Below are 15819 nucleotides of genomic sequence, written 5' to 3' on the forward strand. Positions count from 1 at the left end.
ACTTGGTCACTGGATTGGCAGTTGCAATTTCTTCCACGTCACTAGCTACTTTTGTAGGGGGAGGTGTGGAAAGGAGATAATTAATTGAAAAACAGATATTACCTTCCTCTGGGCAACAACAATGTTTTGGGCAGCAGATGCATTGGAGATAACAGCAGCACTTTTGTGGGCAGCACTGGCACCAACAGATACTAATCAATATGAACAATAGCAAAATACCCATGATAATAAATATCACAGTTAGCCAATCTGAAACAAAGGAAAAAAGATAGGGAATTAATAGACAGTATTGTAAAAGAATCCATTGCCAAGGAAGGATTCCCAGTGTTTCTGTTTAATACCATTCTACTTAGTTTAAGTGATGTCTTTTCAAGAAAGCAATCAGTTTCAAATTACCCAAGTACTTTATCTTTACATATTTATATTTCCAAGCAGACATTAGAAACTGGTTTGGACTGAAACATCTTTCCACGCAAGCGCATCCTCTACCTCATCTTTATTTCTAAACATTAATAGGCACAATTGATTTGGTGAACTATTATATTGTTAGAGAGGAAGGCAGACTACTGCAAATAAAATGTGTAATTGCAGCGGACTTGTTTCACTGATGTACTTTACAAACAAGTGCAAATATCGGGAGCTCTCAAGACATTCAACTGTGTGCTTCTGTGAGGGACAATTCCTCTTGAGGCAATACCATAATGGCCAGAATTTTTCAATTATAGGTTCTTTTGCCCCTCCATCTAAATAGTTGGTGGGAAACACATCTCCACCGATCATGGCAGCCTCATAGCCATTTAACACTTGGCTGGAGGCGGGTCTTCTTCTTGAACAAGGGGTGGATGTCCTGCCTCAGAGAGCTGGCCCCCAATCTGATTAGCCAGCAGTTCTGTAGTTCCGGCAGCACTAGCTGCAGCAGTGGTACGGACTGGGACTACAAGCAGTTGCCAGATTCTAAGACCTGATCCGGGGCCAGATAAGCGAGGGGGTCTCAGAAGGTGAAGGAGTTGCGCGAGGCCAGAAGATTGGAGAGTAGGCAGTGGAGAGAGGAGAGTGTGTGCCTTGATGGAAAGGGCAGGAAGTGGGGAGTACCAGCAGGGGATTCCTGGTGTGGAAAGGGGGTCCCCCAAGAGGTGTTCCCCCTCTCTTCAGGTCAGAGGCCCGAGCTGGATGACCTGACGGGCTTCCTCCGCCTCAATTCCCTCCTGCCAACGTCAAAATTGAGGCAGTTCAGAAGTGCCGCTAAATTAGCCAATTACAGGCTTCATGTTGGAGGAGGGGAGACAGGCTGGCCACCTTAGTCCTGGCTTCCCCATCTAGTAAAATTGCAGAGTGAGTGATGGGAGGGCCACACGGGGAGCTTTGTGGACTGCAAACGTGCCAGCAGTGGACCATGAATTGCTGTCCGATGAATTTTCTCCCCAAAAATGTTGGGCTAGATGTTTCTGGATATGAAATTTAATGGAGGTTGTGGTTGGTTAAACTTGCCCTGCTCCCATCAGCTCCAATTATTTGTTATCCCTCCCTCCTCCCCACTACAAGAATTACTTTTCTGTGCCAAAGAAGTTGATTGGAAGCCATCAACCCTCATCATTTTAAAAGGGTACTCTCACTCTCTAGCCTTCAATATCCAAGATAATTTGAATAATCTATTGTGCCATACTGAACAGATCTGATTGATAATGAAAGTTGTTTTCACAAAGCCAATGATAGAGCAGCAGCTCTTGGGTAAAGACATTTGGACATTCATATTTAACTCTCCATTTGCTTCGCTCGGAAGTTGCTGCACCATTTATACATAAATAAAAGCGAGAGCTAACAACCTCACCATTATTTTGATGTCAAAATAGGGTTGGTTAGTTTATCTGATTAGAGTTGGTTTTGTTGGCGACATACATGGTTACTTAAAGCACGTGGAGAATTTTTGGTTTGTGGTAATAGCTGCCCCTAGACCGCTAGCTTGAAGGAGGAAAATTTGAAATTTGACTGGTTGCTTCAGTGTGGAATACTGGTTACTGATTGTTAAAAGTAACCTTTCCTATTTGTTACAGTGACGGTCTAAAATACATGAGCAAATCAAATAATGATTATTTAGTCCTTATGATGCTGCAGGTCTATTTTAGTAAAATAAATTGATAATTTATAAAGAGCTTAACACGGAAACAAATTAAAAACAAACATACGCAAAACAATAAGTCGAACTTCTTTGTCGGAGTCTCCCGTCGTGTCTCCCGGTGCCTCAACGGTGCAGAAATAAACACCATGGTCCCACCACATCACTTCACTAATCCACAGGTCAGCTTCTGCAAAGAAAATATATACAGTTTTTAGGGAGAGAAGATGACATTGGCTGCGTGTTTAATGTTAGTCAGTGGAAGAGTTGTGACATTTGACAAACAGCTTTAGGCAATGTTAGGATACAAATTTAGCAAAGAATAGGGAGGGAAAGTCAATAAATGCATTGTATCAGGTCTCTCAGGATCCTTTTTGTATTTTAAATCCATTCAATGGATATTTATATGGCAGTGATTCCATAATGAAATGATTGTCCCCTTCACACTGCTCCCTCCCAAGGAATTGTTTCTTTAAATGAGAACTCTGATAATTGGGATATAGAATTGAATTTGATTTATTGTCATGTGTACTGAGGTACAGTGTAAAGTATTGTTCTGTATACAGTCTGTTGCTAACTTTTGGTTGGCTCTTAAATGTTGCTCGTTGTGTCTTTACTTAATTTGCTCTGTTTCTATGACCGTTGCTCTAGAGTCGCCCGGTATCTTTATGATACCGTCAGGAGGTTCAAGTTCAAGTGCTGATCAATAACTCAATACACCAGTTAGTAAGTTTCAAATCAAAACACATTTGTTATACACAGTCAATCACTACTCATGCATAAACTCTACTTACTAGACTATCTCTATCCCTAAAAGGCCTATACTTAGCTTCGGAACTGGCCCACCAGGTCAGGGGAACAAATGGCCTTTCGTTCGATTCTGAGTCTGCAGGATTCAAAGCTGGTATAGACTGGTAGCTAGGAGCGCCTATCTCGTAGTGTGTGTTGACTGGAGACTTACTTGGTTGATGTAGCGGCTAGGCAGGTCACTGTCAAGGGTTGTTTCGAGCTGCTGAGTAACCCTGCCAAGAAGGACGAATTGAACTTGGGGGCTCTACTTTATAGTCCCCCAGGGGCTTCGCGCCGTTCGGGGCGGACCCCGTATCTGGTTCCAAGTGATTGGACTACGTTCTGATCACTTGGATCGATTTCTCCAATACTGGAGCTGTTCCCTGATCGCTGGGTGGTTCCCAAGTGTCCGTTGGCCTTCCTTTGTCTTGGCTCCTGCTGGCGCTGAGGAGTCTGGCTTGGCCTTATTCACCTTAAATGTTTCAATTGTTCCCAGGGATCGCTCATTAATATGCGGATGGTTGCTAGTTTCAGTGCTGTCTGGGTTTCTACAAGTTCTAATACACAGGAAACTTTGCACTTGCTTGTTTTTCCTGGCTTGACTGAATTTCCCTGCATTCTTTTTGGATCTCCATTTTAAGTCGGAAGTGGCCAACCCAGGTGGCTACAAATCCAGACAGATCATTGCATACATGAAAAACATACAACATACATAAATACACAATGTAAATACGTAGACATAGGGTGAGCATACGGCGTGTAGAGAAAATGTGTGAAGAGATCAGTTCGGCCCATAAGAGGGTCATTCAGGAGTCTGGCAACAGCGGGGAAGAAGCTGTTAGTGAGTGTTCTCAAGACTTTTATGTCTCCTGCCCGATGGACGAAGTTGGAAGAGAGAATAACTCCAGTGGGAAGGGGTCTTTGATTATGTTGCCCACTGTATTGTGGTGCATATTTATATAAAGTCCCAAAAGGTGAATTGGACATTCTGAATTCTCCCTCAGTGTACCCGAACAGGCGCCGGAGTGTGGCGACTAGGGGATTTTCACAGTAGCTTCATTGCTGTGTTAATAAAAGCCTACTTGTGACACTAATAAAAGATTATTAAAGTGAGCAAGAATTTAACAATGCCATTCCAGCTGGCAGGATCTTAGTTATGCTATGCTCAGCATGTAGATCCCTAATCCTAGTAGAATACAGGTGAAACTTTTAGCCAGCTAATAGAATCATAGCATCTTAATAACACTACGAACAAATACTTTACAACAGTTGGTAGGGATTTCCCCCAACTTCAGTCAGTCTCAATGTGATGCTTACTGTTTTGAATGGTAATCTTCCTTTGTCTATATTCATGCCCTAATATCGGCTCATTCTGTCCCCTTTTCTGAACAATAATTCGCACAGTCCGCTGGTCATCATGGCAGTCAGTGGTTGGATCTTGGCCCATGCTCAACATAGCAATGTATGCTGGAAGAGAAAAAGAAGATTCATCACAAGCTAAAGCCATTTATTTCTTCTCACTTCTCCTGAAATGAATGGGTCATGGTAGAAATTTGTTCCATAAATCACTGGAATGATGAAAGTCCTTTCAATGTGTGCTACCACTGCCTTTCAGAAGACCACAGAACTACAGCAGCAGAGAAGGCAGCCTTTTGCTGCATCACATTCTGGAGCAATTCTCGTAGGGTCTGAAATAAACCCAATTGCCCTGCACTCTCCTCAAAGTTCTGTTGTTTCTCCTTGTTTTCCAAACATTTCTTGCTTTGAATTTCTCCACAGCTTTTGCTTTTCCGACTTTCCTATACATTAATAGATTTTCATATCATCTTTATACAATCTAAAATTTATCTAGTTAACCTAACCCTAATGCAATTATAAAATGTTTTCATTTGCTAATTACTGAAACCTATAATATTCCTAACATCCTATTATCAAAGGACTTAGCGCTTCGATACAAGTCCTCACTTAGTTTAAATGTAGGTAAAAGCCTCTTTGATCTTCTTACCATCAACAATCTGTCTTTCTATTGTCTAACATTAATACTTCTTCAGCCAAAATGCTTGGGATGACTTAATAGTTTACACTAGTTAAATAATTTAGAATTCTTCTTCTCATCCTGTGGGTTGTGTCTGGCTTCATTATTTGACAAGTCATGTTAATTTTGCTGTTTCTTTTGGGACAAATTATCACCAAAATATCTTTTTGTAATTTATTTGCTCAATTCTTCCTCCTCGCTCATCCAGTTCAGTGTTCTCTAGTTGAGTAATTAGCAGCAACATTCCTCACCTTGAACGATACAGCAGAGGTCAACTATACAATTACCGATGTTTGTTTCTGCTCAAATGAGGAACTGCTAAATAAATTTGAGGACATGCGGTTACGAAGTGAGGACTGTTTTCCTCAAGAAAAGGCAGCTGAAAAAGGATTTGACAGAGGCATTCAAAATCACGAGGGACCTGGTCAGAGCACAGAGGGAGAAACCGTCCCCACTCATGAAAGGTTCAAGAAACCACAGTATTAAAGTAACTGGCAAAATAAGCAAAGCGATATAAGAAAATCTTTTTTCCACATAACAAGTGGTAAAGGTCTGGAATGAACTAACAAGAGTGTGGTGGAGGCAGGTTCAATTGAAGCATTCAAAAGGTAATTAGACTGCTATCCAAAAAGGAAGAATGTGCAAGGGGCTGGCACAGTGGTTAGCACTGCTGCCTCACGGCACTGAGGACCCAAGTTCGTTCCCGGCCCCAGGTCGCTGTCCGTGTGGAGTTTCCCCGTGTCTGCATGAGTCTCACCCCCACAACCCAAAGATGTGCAGGGTACGTGAATTGGCCATGTTAAATTTGCCCCTTATTTAGAATTTTTTTAAAAAAAAGTGTTGGTGGGAGAATGGCATTAAGTGTTTCATCTGGACAGCCAAATGGCCTCCCTCTGCAGTCTATACAATTCTGTGATTCATGATAAACTGATTCACACATCAAGTGGAAGGCTTGGAAACTTGCTTGCACTTTCACTTCCTTGTTCATCATCTCTTCGCTCTCCCCTTGGGATTCCGTGCCCATCACATGCTTACTTCAGCTACCATTTGTCTTGAACTGATTAAAAGTGATAGCTCAAATTGTCAAACCGCAGTGTCCCTCAAGTTCTTATTTTTGACAACTTTTGCGTCATTTTGCATCAATCATGCCTCTCATCTCAGTCTTTGCAAACTATTTCTCTATCTTACTCCATTTCATGCTCACATTTTAAACCAGTGAATGTAAACCAAAACGTTTATACCTCAAGTGATAAGCAAATGATAGATAGAATTGCCAACAATTTGCATGACTTAAAGGCCAGTTCACTGCTGAGAGCAACCCAGGCGAGAAATCACATTGACAATAAATAATTGTGTTCAAAACAAAAGCCGTTGAACACTTTTGTTAGTTACAAAATATCGGACATGGGAAAATGCTATTGATGGAGTCAAACATCCGACCAAGTAATGTGTATTCACTATCCGATTTGCATAGGAAGGTACTGCATGTCAGGCAACCAGTCGTGGAGGTGGGTGGTTGGGAGTGTTATATTACTGGTTTGTGATATGTCGTTACTCTTTGCTTTATTTCCAGAATGATCTGATGGTTAGATTTCACAGAAATTACCAATCTTCAATTCAAAGCAAAATAAGTTTAATGAATAACGAATTAAATAATAATGCATTTTGTTCACTCTAACAGAACTATCACTGTTGAAAAGTAAATCAGAATAAGTATTAGCTGTATTTAACTATAAGAATTAACTAAGCTATATGGTCTCCCATCGAGTCTGCATCAACCCTCTGAAAGAGCACACCACACAGGCCCACTCCATCCCCCCCAACCGAACCTACACATCTTTGGACACTAAGGGGCAATTTAGCATGGCCAATACACCTAACCGGCACATCGTTGGACTGTGGGAGGAAACTGGAGCACCCAGAGAAAACCCATGCAGACATGGGGAGAAAGTGTAGACTGCACATAGACAGTCACCGAAGGTTGGAATCAAACCTGGTCACTGGCGCTGTGAGGCAGAAGTGCTAACCACTGTGCCACCACGATTACATGCCCGGTCCTTTAAGATCATCAGAATTTCCCTTTATGTATCTTTCTATAATTTTACTATGACTTAAATTGGCAGATTATATCGGTGTGTATATCAGTAAATAATTTTGGCAATCTATTGTCATTTTAGAATTTTAAAAATATGGTTCCCTTTTCAAGAGCTGCAATGGAGCTCTTGGATGGCTTCACTAATTTGTTCTCGATTTATCCATCCTTTTAGAAAAGGAAAAATTTGCATTGACATACCATCCCATTAATCAAGACTCCAAATGTCTCAAAAATTACAAAAGAAAATTGACAATGCATTATTAGTCTACCATTCTTCACACATCACATCACAAGATTACCAACACTGTACAATAGCTTTTCACCATGTTGAATGAGGCATATTGAACCTGGGAGAGTTCTCTGCCTTTCTTCAAATTACATCATCTGACCGTCAACATCTACCTGAACCACTGGAACACTTTGTTTCAAAAAGTACAAAGTATGACATCTCAACAATGAAGAATTCCCTTGAATACTGCACTGGAGTGCCAGTCTGAACCACATTAAAATCGGGAGAGAAATTTGAACCAAAACTTTCTGACTCAAATGAAGAGAATGTTGCCAAGTGTGTCAAACTGATAACAGGTATGAGAATTACTGTGGAGTTGTGATAATCATCCATGTACAATGTTCAAAGCACAGTATTACATTTCCATTATTTGTTTTGGTAAAAACACAACAGTACTAATCATGAAATAATATCTGCAAATTAAAAGACCAACTTTTAAAAGCAATCGCAATCATATGTAAAAACAGGCTACAGCGCTCAAATATTCAATCTCATTCTTATTACTAACCATTGAAATTTAAAATCTCTAGAAGTGCAAGATACGAATTTGAAATTTACGTAAACTTGCAATGAAAAATAGCAACAATGAAAAATAGCAACAATATTTTTAGAATGAAAAACTGGAATAACAATCACATGGCACGATTCTATTAAACATGAACTGCTCACACAGGTTTGTGCTACATTTCCATGTTTTCACATCGGATGGCGCTGTTGCACCGCTGAACATTCATGACAGAAAGCTTTTCCCTTCAGCAAATGACCTACTGGTCTGTTATTCAAGTCGGAACTGGTTTCTTTTATTTTTAAAAAAATATTTTTATCAGGGTATTTGCAAGTTTTTATAATAATAATAATGCCATGTTCTCCCCCCGCCCCCCCCCAATTTCCAATCTTCACACACCCCAACCATGAAACAACAATCCGGCCCTCTTTCCCCTCCCCACCCCCGATTTGGAATACTGCTTCTGCTGACAGTTTAATTTTCCCCGAGAAAGTCGACGCACGGCTGCCACCTCCGGGTGAACCATACCATTGACCTTCTTAAGGCAAACTTTATTTTCTCGAGCCTGAGAAACCCAGTCATGTCACTAACCCAGGTCTCTACACTCGGGGGTTTCGAGTCCCTCCACATTAATAAGATCCGCCTCCGGGCTACCAGGGAGGCAAAGGCCAAGACGTCAGCCTCTTTCGCCCCCTGAACCCACGGCTCTTCCGACACTCCAAAGATCGCCACCTCCGGACTCGGCACCACCTGTGTTTTGTGTACCGTGGACATTGCCTTAGCGAAACACTGCCAGAACACTAAACTTCGGGCATGCCCAGAACATGTGGACATGGTTTGCTGGGCTTCCCCGCGCACCTGTCCTCTATCCCGAAAAACTTGCTCATCCGCGCCACAGTCATGTGTGCCCGGTGGACTACCTTGAATTGTATCAGGATAAGCCTGGCACATGATGAGGATGTATTATCCCTGCTTAGGGCATCCGCCCACAGACTCGCCTCTATCTCTCCTCCTCCCACTTGCCCTTAAGCTCCTCCACCGGGGTTTCCCCCACATCCCAAAGCTCCTGGTAAATATCTGAAACCTTCCCCTCTCCCACCCAGGTACTGGAGACTACTCTGTCCTGTATCCCCCGTGGCGGCAGCAGTGGAAAGGCCGGAACCTGCTTTCTCAAGAAGTCTGGCACCTGCAAATACCTATACCCATTCCCTGTTGGCAATTCAAATTTATCCTCCAAGGCTTTGAAACTGGGGAAGCTCCCATCTATAAATAGATCCCCCATCCTTCCAATTCCTGCCTTTTGCCATCTCCGGAACCCACCATCCAGCCTACCCCGGTACAAACCGCTGACTATTATAAATCGGGGTCCAAACCGATGCTCCCTCCACTCTCTTATATCTCCTCCATTGCCCCCAGATTCTCAGAGCTGCCACCACCACCGGACTTGTGGAGTATCAGGCCGGCGGGAACGGAAGAGGTGCCTTTATCAGTGCTCCCAAGCATGTGTCTTTGCATGATGCCGCCTCCATCCGCTCCCATACCGACCCCGCCCCCACTACCCACTTCCTAATCATGGCTATATTTGCCACCCAGTAGTAATTGCAGAAGTTCGGCAGCGCCAACCCACCCTCCCACCGACTGCGCTCCAGCAACGCTTTCTTCACTCGCGGATCGCGAACATCTCGCTTTTCCCTATGTTCAATTTATACCCAAACAAATTGCCAAATTCCCCCAGGATTCGCATTACTTCCCCCATCCCCTCCAACGGGTCTGAAACATACAAGAGCAGGTCATCTGCGTAAAGCAAGACTCGGTGCTTCACCCCCCCCCCCCACCCACGAACCAGCCCTTTCCAGTTCCTCGCGGCTCTTTTAACGCCATGTCCAATGGCTCTATGGCCAGAGCAAACAGTAACGGGGAGAGTGGGCACCCTTGCCTCGTCCCTCGGTGTAATTTAAAATTTACCCTGACCTCAGCCGGTTTGTACGCACACGAGCTACTGGCACCCAGTCAATGAAGCCCTCACCAAACACTACTAGCGCCTCCCACAGGTAATTCCACTCCACCCGATCAAAAGCCTTCTCCGCATCCATCGCTACCACCTCCTCTCCTTCTGAGGGCATCATAATAACATTTAACAGCCTTCGAATATTGACCTTGAGTTGCCTGCCCTTTACAAATGCCGTCTGATCTTCCACTATCACTGCTGGTTTCTTTTTTAGTCACTTGGCAAGAACACAAGGACAAATGGCATTTGACCCAAGATGGGGCGTGAGGGGGGGGGGGGGAGAAAGAGAGAAGATGATGTCCGCGCATAGATTTGGTCAAATCTTGAGATGGTAACATGGGACCAGCCATTCAACCCCTTCCATCTCTTCCTTCTCTCAAATGAACAGTTTAAAACACCTTAAGACTTCAACAATTTAGCATGCATTTGTCACGTGTCAGTATACTATATAGCAGCAGGACCTAGTTTCAATATTTGTCACAAAATTATAAAATATCTAGCTTTGATCCTTTACTCAATTTTTAAAAATACCCAATTTAAAACTCATTAAATATAAAAAGGTGCAAAAAATTATTCCCAGATTAGTCAAAAGGATGTAGAAACGGGAAAAGAAAATCAGGAAGTGTTCAATGGCACCGCTTACCTGAAGAATAGTACTCCATTATGGGATCTTTGCAAAAGGACTTGAAACGCCAGGTGACTACGACATCCTGAGTCTGAGAGGATGTTGAATAATCACATCTCAGAGCAATGGAAGAAAAAAGCAGCGTCACACGTTTGGTCTCCTGCACAGTCACCAACAATGCAAGGCAGACTGAAAGGGAAAAAAATACAGGTAATCAACAGAAGAGCTCTGGGAAGAATAAAATATTGCATCTGTAGTTACTTTGGTTTGAACTAAGTACATCGAAATCACCCCATGATGTACAGAAATAAGATTTTAACATTACAATTAACATTACTCCTCTGGTTAATAACCCTTAAGCAATGCTTCTGCCAGCGAGGCAAGCCCATTAGTACACCTTCAGAGCAATGTTTTTTACTGCTGAATAATGGGAGTTCTGATCCCCTACTAGATGCACACAGACTGCCCACCATTTAATAATTCACAAACAACAGCTCAGAGCTGCTGCAGAGGGTGAAGACAGGATGAACAATCCAGATGGAAGGATGTCCATATGAACCATGCACCACGGCGGTCTTACTAATTGATTGAGAAAATAGTCCCATTACTGGGATAGTTCTGGGGATGTTACAACAGTACAATATGATTTTCAATGTTATTGAAAGAATTATTGCTGGATAGTCTCAGAGATTGAATGTTGCAACTTCTACAGAAACAACATATTTAAATCAAGGCACAGTATCAGTGATGAGCAATCTTTTATCAGTGTTTTGAGAAGTAGGAAGATTTTTTTTAACCCTGCCTTCCCCAAACCAGTTTATCTGGCAGAACGAGGATTCTCTAATATGAATTTAATTGTGCAAGTACTGACTTGACTATTTAGGAATGTTACATATTTTGAATTGAAAACTAGGAGATTGCCAAGTCATACAAAGACAAGTTTTTGTTTGCAAAAGGAGGACCTTTGCACGTTCTCCCTGTTTCTGTATGGGGTCCTCCGGGCGCTCCGGTTTCCTCCGACAAGTCCTGAAAGACATGTTGTTAGGTAATTTGGACATTCTGAATTCTCCCTCGGTGTACCCGAACAGGCGCCGGAATGTGGTGACTAGGGGCTTTTCACAGTAACTTAATTGCAGTGTTAATGTAAGCCTACTTGTGGCAATAAAGATTATAATAACTGGATTTGGGAATGGAAGATATTTTCCAGAACTTCTCCCCCCCGCCCCCCCCCCCCCCCCCCCCCCCGCCCCCACACACACACACACAATATAGTGTTATAATAGTGGAAGGTTTGAAGGACCCAAGGACATTACTACAAAGTTCAGCTGGTGTAACACAGAAAAAGGCCAAATGAAATGCCAGAATTACAAAAGCAACATGGATAAAGAAGGATACATCAGGACATGGCAAGTTTACATGCTTTAATGTTAATATGGACAGAGTTTGGTTAACAAGTAAAGTGTACAGGTCTTAGGAAAGAACAGCCTACACACAATAAGTTACCCATGGTTTATCCAATTAGAAACAGTTCAGTTGAGTTTTAAAATATGTTAGCCAGATTCATATTTCTGTGGGGAAGGGAAAAAATAAGCCCTTTCTAGGTGTCAGAGAGTATTAAATAAATAAACTTTCCAAAACACACCAGATTACTTTAATAGCTGAAAGGTGAACACCAGGATGGAAAAGAGCCCCACAGGACTTAAAACAAATCGTGGTCACAGTCTGTGAGCAAAGGGAGTCCAAGAATAGCAGTGAAGATGCCAGCAAGGGAGTTCATGTGTAGATCAATGTGGTTACTGGTATTGCCAGTGACGAACTACAAGAGAAAGAAAGGAGGTGAAAGGGGCATTAGTCAGAAAGTTAGGAACAGTATTTTTCCCAGGGAAGGAAACAAATATAGGCTGCAGATGGTATGGAAATATGAATGGTTAAGATAGAAACAATGATTAGATGCCAGTGAGATCTTGTGCAAGTTGAAAGGAGATTGGAGTGTGATCAAGTGTTTTCAACACTTATTTGCATGGTGTTAAATGATTTGTGCACGAACAAATTTTAAAATTGCCTGTATTGGATATGCTGAGAAAAGTGCGCATTACATCAGTATGTACATGAAAGAAACAGGTCATTCGGCCCAAATGATCTATGGCAACATTTACATTCCACATAGATTTGGTGAAGATGGGTGGGAGGAGGCTATCAACATACGTTCCTATTGCTCTTTCCTTATGTGCCTATCTAGCTTCTGCTTGTTATTTCTTATTTGCTTATGGTAGTACGTTCTAGGTGAAGATGTCCTGAATTCCCCAATACATTTATTAGTGACTCTTAATGGGGCTAGATTTCTTTTCTCTTAATGGAGGTCTGAACTGGGTTGCAAAATATTGATGTTATTTATTTTGCAACAAAAATAATCTCCACATGCATCCGCTCCATCAGAAGGTCAGCAATGGGGATATTTACTGATGAATGCACAACTATCAGCACCATTCGCGTCTCCTCAGATACTGAAGCAAGACCTGGAGAATTACACTAGATCACAAGTCCAGTGACAATACCACTCCGTCTCCATCTCTCCACAGGTATCCCATATGCCTTAACTACACTATCTACCCATCCTAGTGTCTTCAAGGATCTATGGGCATGCACCCCAGTGTTCCTTTGGTTCTCTTGGATTGGCACCCTATCCACCATCTTGAACAGTCACTTCCTTTACCAATGCCCAGTGGCAGCTGCGTGTACCAACTACGAGCAACTCAACAAGACTACTTCCACAGCACCTTCTGAACCCACAACGTCTACCACCTTGAAGGACAAGCCAGCAGATAACTGGGAACACCACCAGCTGCAAGTTTCCCTCGAAGCTGCACATCACCCTGACTTGGAACTATATAGTCGTTCTTTCACGGTTGGTGGGTCAAAATCCTGGCATACCCTTCCAAACAGCATTGTGGGTGTACCTACATTACCACATGGATTGCAGTGGCTCACCACCACTGTTTGAAGAGCAATTAAGGATGAGCAATTGCTGTTGCCCTAGCCAACGGCACACTGAAATAATTTTTCTTTTAAAAAGCACGCCATTTTCCGGTGGTCTTTTGGCAGGTCAGGAAGGCCTTCGGTGCAATATATACACATACTTCTTCTGAGGTCAGCATTGTGAGGACCACAGGAAAAGTGTACTTCCCCCACACAATTTTTAGTTTGGTTTTTATAACCCCCCCCCCCACCAAAAGAAAAATAAAATGCACCTCCTTAGAGAGCTCATGACTCCCTTGAGGAAGCCTAATGAGGGGTCAGGAACATTCTGAAAGACAAGTGTAAAATGCTATGACACCTTCAAATGTCAGTATTAGATGTAATGTGCATTGATTTTAATGCAGTGATTCTCTATACATGTGCTCTATCGAACCTTACACTGGCCAATGTTGTGCTGTCACACATACAGATGCAATGCCCGGTTAGCCTCTACTGTCATGTTTCTCCTGCAGCTACACCCTTCCAATAATTGACACACTCTTTACTTTCAAATGGAAATTGGATGCATTCTACTATCTGTTTCAAACACTACATCTGGAAACACCAGTGGAGAGAGGAACAGAGTTAATGTGGAGTCCAAACTGATCACTCTTTGGACTGGAAATGTTAATGGTTTCTCTCTCCACACATGCTGCCAGACCTGCTGAGTTTTTCCCAGAACTTTATTTTAGATTTTGAGCATCTGCAGCACTATATATTAATGTAGCTGGAAGATTTTGTTATGACAACTGTAACAGAGTTCCAAAAGCCATGAATACATGTTTCAAAATCGGAGAATCGCTTCAGCTCAGCAGGTGGTCTATGGACTCGAAAGCAACAAACTTTTTAAAAACTGTATTTACAGAATTTGCCTTTGATGTGTTTTCTTGTTTGTTTATAAACCTAATAGACACAGATTTTGCACTAGAGTAGTTTTCTTTCCCTTTCCAGTACCAGTGATAACTCATATTTTCTTGGTTTTAAAAAAATTGAGTTTTTAAAAATAATTCCCATTGTTACTGCGTGACACCTAAAGACTATACATAGTACACTATGCACCAAGGTAACATAAGAAATAGGGGCAGAAATAGGGGCAGGATTAGACTAGATGGCCCGTTGAGTCTGCTCTGCCATTCAATACCACCATGTCTGATTTTAGGCTTCCAACTCCATTTTCCGGTCTGCCCCCATGAGAGAAAGACCAAAAATCTGTCTATCCTAGCTTTAAATTTATTTAACAATGGCACATCCACAACCCTCTAGGATTGAGAATTCCAAAGATTCGCAACCCTGAGTAACGAAATTTCTCTTCATCTCAGTCCTAAATGATTAGCTCCTTATTTTGAGATTGTGCCCCCTTGTTTTAGATTCCTTGACCAATGGAAACAATCTCTCAGCATCCACCCCATTAGGCTCCTTTAGAATTTTATAGGTTTCAGAAGAGATTGTCTCTCATTCTTCTAAACTCCAGGGAATATAAACCGGATTTACTCAGCCTTTCATAGGACAACCCAGTCATTCCAGGGATCAATTTCGCTGTATCGCCTCTAATGCAAGTATATCCTTTCTTAAATATGGAGATCAAAACTGCCCACAGTATTCCAGATGTGGTCTCACCAAATGAACCCTGTACAACTGTACTGAATTTAAATTACACCAGCTGCTGTGAAACCCAGTGCTCCCAGAGCATCGGCCTAGGTCTCTGGTACAGTGACATTACCACTAAGCCACCACCTACGGGAGGATACATGTGGGCATGGGTGATCTGAAGTTTAAACAACAATGGGAAACGGGCAGCCGTGTTTTAGAACCTAGGTGAGCATTCCAATTGGCCCGCCTCCACATTCCCCACGCACTCCATCAAGGTGACCCTGACCTCGGAAAGTCCTGGCCACGATTTCCAAGTTTGGACTTCACGTACATGGAAGCATTTTCTCCATACCTACCCTACTAAATCCAAAGCCATGTATCAGATCCCACACAACCTTCTCTTTTCCAGAGAAAATATCCCCAATCTGGTGAACCTTTCCTGATCAATATATCCTCCCAGTTCTAGTATAATCAAATAGAGTTCAGGTAATAGACTATTTTAGAAGTAGACAGTGGGTGTTGGCACATATGCACTCGCCTGGAGGCTTAATTAATCCCTTACAGCCTGCCCTTTGATTCTTGTCCAGATGCATTTCTTGCAGCACACTATAAATATTCAACGAACAGCCTTCACAAATGTGTCAACTGTTTGCATGCGGGGACTCTGCAATATAACTATGGCACACATGTGCTGCAGAGTGCATTCTATGTTGCTGCTACATACTTAAAATACTGTATGCAAAATGAGAGTTCCA

The 15819-nt window shown here is 42.3% G+C and overlaps 1 protein-coding gene across 1 annotated transcript in view; it reads right to left on the reverse strand.

Moving 5' to 3' along the window:
- The window catches only part of LOC140427864 (immunoglobulin-like domain-containing receptor 1), an 82094-nt gene that overhangs the window by 15235 nt on the left and 51040 nt on the right, over nt 1-15819 (reverse strand). Inside the window, exons 2-5 of the mRNA XM_072513670.1 lie at nt 10478-10648; nt 4220-4369; nt 2184-2303; nt 103-249 (exon numbers count right to left, since the gene is read on the reverse strand). Of these exons, the coding sequence (XP_072369771.1) occupies nt 103-249; nt 2184-2303; nt 4220-4369; nt 10478-10648 (588 nt within the window). The remainder of the gene's footprint in view (nt 1-102; nt 250-2183; nt 2304-4219; nt 4370-10477; nt 10649-15819) is intronic.

The sequence above is a fragment of the Scyliorhinus torazame genome, chromosome 8 (assembly GCF_047496885.1).
Source record: "Scyliorhinus torazame isolate Kashiwa2021f chromosome 8, sScyTor2.1, whole genome shotgun sequence".
NCBI classification, from domain to species: Eukaryota; Metazoa; Chordata; class Chondrichthyes; order Carcharhiniformes; family Scyliorhinidae; genus Scyliorhinus; species Scyliorhinus torazame.